Consider the following 5,794-nt stretch of genomic DNA (forward strand, 5'->3'; position numbering starts at 1 on the left):
TCTGAAAAACAATGTGAGGGTTTTGAAGGGGTGGAGGGTGGGAGGTTGGGGGAGCAAGGTGGTGGGTATTATGGAGGGCACATATGGCATGGAGCACTGGGTGTCGTGCATAAACAATGAATTCTGTTACACTGAAAAGAAATTAATAAAAAAAAACCCTAATGATGTACTGTATGGTGACTGGCATAATATAATAAAAAAATAAATAATAATTAAATGTGTAGGTCCATGTGATTAGCCATAACTTCACACATTGTTCAGAACTGTGGACTCTCCCTTCTCTTAGAAGCTCTAGTTGTAGTTGAGGTGGTCAGTATCTCCAACTTGGGCTCTTCATGATTCTGTTCCTTCACCCCCATCTGCTATAAAAAGTTTCTGTCTCCTAGGTAGCAGAGGCATGAAGAACCAGTAAGTGGGAGTGAGACAGTTCTCACATAGTACATGCTATCATAAGCTGGCTTTATGCATCTTGCACTCCTTTATGGGAGACCAAGAGTTCACTGCAGACATAAAATGGCATCTGGCCATTTACAATTCGGATGTACCCCAACTGCAGCTCACTTTTTTGGTATTAAAGGCCACTTTAGCCAGATTTATTACCCTTTAGAATCTTCAACTATGACTCAGGTCTATGGGATCCCTACAAATTCCTGGAGACACACACACAGTAAGCTCTATGAGTAGAATCTACAAAGTCTTTTCTGTCAACTTGGAAAGAAAAGACAACTTCCCCACTTCCCTGAGAACATCTTTTTACCTATAAAATCTTCAAAACCCTGTCTACCACTCCTTCAACTTTGGATCATCTATTTAGATGAAAGGTTTAAGAGTCACCTGACCAGTTCTTGACCATCAACTTTCTCAAGTCCTATGGAGTAACCTATCTCACATAACTCACTCTGGAATCATTTTGGTACTCAGACCTAGGGTCTGGACTAACACTTCCATTATATTATCCTATTACATACATTCTTAAGTAAACAAATCAGGACACTTGATGTATTCTATTTTTCCAAGTTCTTAAATATGAGTACAACAAAAAGGGACATACATACATTGGTTATCCCGGGGAGGGGGGTGGTGGTGGTGGAATTCCTAACGCTTATCTATTTCCTTTTAGCTTTTTTTTTGTTGTTGTTTTTGACAAATTATAAAAGCTAAAAATTTATTGCTTTTTTTGGATGTGGTGCATAAACAATGAATTCTGGACACACTGAAAAGAAATTAAAAAAAAAAAAGAAAAAAGCAATGCATTTTCAAAAGATATAATTTTGCAAAGGAAGTGGCATATAATTTGAGATGGGGAAATAGCTTGGGGAAGACAATGGCTAACTTGATATGTTGTTAGGTGCCAGGGAGTGAAAAGAAGTAGGAGAAAGAATAATCCAATATTCACAAGCACTTTCTCTCTCTTTCTGATGCTAGCCTCCTTAATTTCTGTTCTACCTCTAGTGGCATTTGGAGAAGACCTATCTTCTGACAAAGTTTAACCCAAACACACAGAGAGATGACTGTGAAGCCCTGGGTTCTCCTACTTATCATGCTCATCTATAGGGTTGTGATGCTTCTGCCTGTGCTGGGAGGCCTCAAGAACAAGGCTTTTTGTAGGTGGTATGACACAGGAGGAGGGGGTCCACCAAGGCCTGGGATTTCTGGTGTAAGTGATAGTGGGACCACCTTTCCTGGATCCGAACCCTCCTTAAAACAGAGACATCCAAAAAAGATTTAGGTTGGATGTTCCCTATGTGGTGCCTTTCCAGCTCCCAGTCTGAGCTGAAAGTGATAATGGGTATATGGAAAGGGAACATAGTTTAGTCTATAAGTCCATCCCATAAGCTAGCAAGAAGTGATATTTTCTAATGTTAGACTACCTTAGGCAGGGGAAACACCAACACAGAGCTTTCCTCTGAGCCCATATTTTCATTTGTGCCATTTTCATTCTGTGCCTTTGATGAATACCAAAAGAGAAATATTATTTACTTGGAAGGGAAGTCTCTTTTAAAATATGAAAAAATGGAAAAGACAAAAAAGGGCATCAACTTGGATGGGACTGGAGGAGATTATGCTAAGTGAAACAAGTCAAACAGAAAAAGTAAATTATCATATGGTTTCACTTATTTGTGGAACATTAAGAAAACATGGAGAACCTTAGGAGAAGGGAAAAATGAAGGGGGAGAAATTGGAGTGGGAGATGAACCATGAGAGAATGTGGTCTCCAGGAAACAAACAGAGAGTTTTAGAAGGGAGTAGGTGGGGGGATGGATGAGCCTGGTGGTGGGTATTAAGGGGGGCACAGATTGCATGGAGAACTGGGTTTTATATGCAAACTATGAATCATAGAACACTACATCAAAAACTAATGATGTACTGTATGGTGACTAACATAACACAATAATAATAATAAAAGGAATCCTTAGGAGTCAAAGTTTGGGGTCAGATGATAAAACTGAGATAATGAAGAGAGCATTGTGGGCCAGTAAAAAAAGATGGAATTTGGGGAGAGGCTGAGTGCTTAGTGGTATGAGCATGGAAGCAAGCAGACAAGAGGAAACATAGGTACCCATTCTCCCCCCGCTGAGTTTTCCATTCTGTAAATTGGTTATAGAAAGTGGAGCTAGACAATATTGCCATCCCTGAAATCCCAAGTCCAGTGAGAATAGATATGGGATGGTGTCATAGATGGCGAGGTTGTCCCTGGGCCCTATCTTTAGGGAGGTTGGGAGGGCCCAAAGGCCTGCAATTCTGTGGGGACATGTGGAAAGAGGGAAGACATGTGTTGCAAGAACAGTTTCCTGTGAAAAGACAGCTAGAATTCAAGGAAAGGATTTCCTTAAAATGCAGACAAATGTTTTGTTTGTGACTTTGAGCTCAGGTTTCAGAGCTCAGGGATTGTTAAGTTTGAGATGGGTTTCTTCTCTAAGTCATGGGTGGATGGATCTACCACCTACCATCGTCTACCATCTACCATCTCAGTTCCAGTTGGAAGAACAGTCACTGAGCAGTGCTGGGTACAGCCTCCATTAAAGTATTGTGCGAAGAGGTGCACTAAATTACTGGAGTGTTTATCTCTCAATCATACATGCTGTTGGACCTTCTGTGGAAACATTTGCTTGGACAATAGGTGAGTTGGCTAGATTGGGAAGGTTGCACACGAACATACTTCCTTACTGCTGGCCACCCTCATTCCGAAGCTGTGACATGGAATAGATATACCCAAATCCTGGTCAAAGAAACAGGCAGCATAAGGCAATGTCCTCTTATCTCCATACCTAGCTGCCATTCAAGGCAAAAAACCCAAGACACCAATGTGTGGGGCTCCACTTTTCTTCATTTTTCACTCAGTTCCCCCAAAGGGTCACCCATCAGTTTGTTCATCCCTCCTTTGTCCAAGGCCCTGACTGTTGCCTCCTTGGTCTGGTATCTCCTTTGGCCCCTTATCCCAAGCAGGCCCAAAGAGACCCCACCTCTACCTATCTGCCCAATTGGCAAATCTCTTGGGAAAACTTGCTTAAAATGGGTAACACCTGATCTTACAAGAATTTCTCTTCCCATTGACAGGGGTTGGGATGCTATTAAGTTTGGGAATGGATGTCCTCAGAGATCCATGATTTTAACCCCTTGACTTGTCTCTTCCAGAGAACCCTTTAAATCCATGTTAAACTCCTAGGTTCTAGCTAGCACAACACTGGTGTGGGTTAGAGGATGACTGTGCATTCTAAGAAGAGTGCTCCCTGGATCCCTGTTGGATTATTCACTTGCCTGGCTGAAGACACTTCCATTCTCCCCTTGATTCCTCTATCCTGAGAAGACTCAAGTCTCTGCCAAATAAACTGATAACCAACCTGAGGGCTCTGCACTGTTTTTTACTTCACTCCTGTGGTTTCCTTCTGTCTTTATGATCACCAACAGTTGTTCCTATCCAACTCTTCCTTCCCTGTTAGACTTATATATTAGTCAATAGACTCATACCTGTAGCAAAAATGCAGAGATTTATAAAAATCTCAGCAAACAGAGCAAAAGTTTATTCTCACTCAAATACACTACATTGCAAGTGGCTGGTGAACAACCCCCATACCATGCATGATTCAAGGACCCTAAATCCTTCTATCTATAACTCTATCATCTCTCAGGTACTCGACTGCATCCAGCCAGCAGATGGGAGAATGAATGGGCAGCGTGAAGGCTCCTACAGAAGGGTTTTAATATCCAGGCCTAGAGGTGGAGCTCTCTTTCCATCCACATTCTATTTGCCCTAATGTAGTCACAGGGTCCTCTTATTTACAAAGGAAACTGGGAAATACAGTCTAGCTGTATGCCCAAGGTCAACAGAAAGCAGGATATGGTGAACTCATGGCAGTCTCTGAACTGTGTGTTTATGCAAAGCCAAACTCCTCAACAAGACCCAAGACCCTGGCCTTCATACCACTCTCCAATGGAACAAGCACCCCCACCTCCAGCATTAAACAAGGCATTCCTGCCCTCAGGGTGGGCACTCTGAGTTCCCAGAATGATTCATCTGGTTTTTTTTTTAATTTAATTTAATTTTTTCAGTGTTCCAAGATTCATTGTTTATGCACCACACCTAGGGCTCCATGCAATACGTGCTCTCCTTAATACCCACCACCAGGCTCCCCCAACCCCCCAAAACCTTCCCCTCCAAACTCTCAATTTATTTCTCAGAGTCCACAGGCTCTCATGGTTCATCTCCCCATCTGATTTTCCCCAATTCACCTTTTCTTTCCTTCTCCTAATGCCCTCCATGTTATTTCTTATGCTCCACAAGTAAGTGAAACCATATGATAGTTGCCCCTCTCTGCTTGACTTATTTCACTCAGCATAATCTCTTCCAGTCCCGTCCATGTTGATACAAAAGTTGGGAATTCATTCTTTCTGATGGAGACGTAATATTCCATTGTATATATGGACCATATCTTCTTTATCCATTCATCTGTTGAAGGGCATCTTGGTTATTTCCACATTTTGGTGACTGTGACCATTGCTGCTATGAACATTGGGGTACAGATTGCCCTTCTTTTCACTACATCTGTATCTTTGGGGTAAATACTCAATAGTGCAATTTCAGGGTCATAAGGTAGCTCTATTTTTAATTTCTTAAGTAATCTTCACACTGTTTTCTAAAGTGGCTGCACCAACTTGCATTCCCACCAACAGTGTGAGAGGGTTCCCCTTTCTCCACATCCTCTCCAACACTTGTTATTTCTTGTCTTGTTAAGAACTCCTCAAACTTAACACTCAAAAAACAGATAATCACATAAAAAATGGGCAGAAGACATAAATAGACATACAAATGGCTAACAGACACATGAAAAAAAAATGTTCATCATCATTAGCCATCAAGAAAATTCAAATCAAAACCACATTGAGATACCACTTTACACCAGTTAGAATGGCCAAAATTAACAAGACAAGAATGATTCATCTTCTTGCACTCTCCATATCCTTTCATTCCCACCTGTTTTGTCAGCCTGGTGGTTTTACCTGGGTAATATTATTTATATCCTAAAATGTCTGCTCATTCCCGGCAAGTTTTCCAGCCCATACTGTTCGCATACTGAATTTCTACCATTGGTATCTCAAAGATCATTTTAAAAATATAACTTCCCTTGGATGAGGAGGTTGTAAAGTCCCTACAATGTATTCAAATCTGTGCCTCTTCCTGGTCCAGAGAATGAGATATTCTCATTTAGATGGGATGAGTCAGCACATCACACTTATCAACTGTAGACCTCATGGAAAGGTTCCAGAATGTGATACAGCAAAGACGAAGGCCAAG

General features: G+C 41.4%; 1 protein-coding gene across 1 annotated transcript; it reads left to right on the forward strand.

Annotated features, from left to right (window-relative positions):
* Positions 1-397: 397 nt before the first annotated feature.
* On the forward strand, positions 398-3,667 carry LOC111141527 (WAP four-disulfide core domain 9). Its single transcript, XM_022494138.1, is given in 4 exon segments — positions 398-408; positions 1,426-1,604; positions 2,974-3,121; positions 3,637-3,667. Coding segments are annotated over 4 exon segments (369 nt in total).
* Positions 3,668-5,794: the final 2,127 nt, after the last annotated feature.

The sequence above is a fragment of the Enhydra lutris genome, unplaced genomic scaffold (genome assembly GCF_002288905.1).
Source record: "Enhydra lutris kenyoni isolate GAN:26980312 unplaced genomic scaffold, ASM228890v2 scaffoldscaffold6, whole genome shotgun sequence".
Classification (NCBI taxonomy): domain Eukaryota; kingdom Metazoa; phylum Chordata; class Mammalia; order Carnivora; family Mustelidae; genus Enhydra; species Enhydra lutris.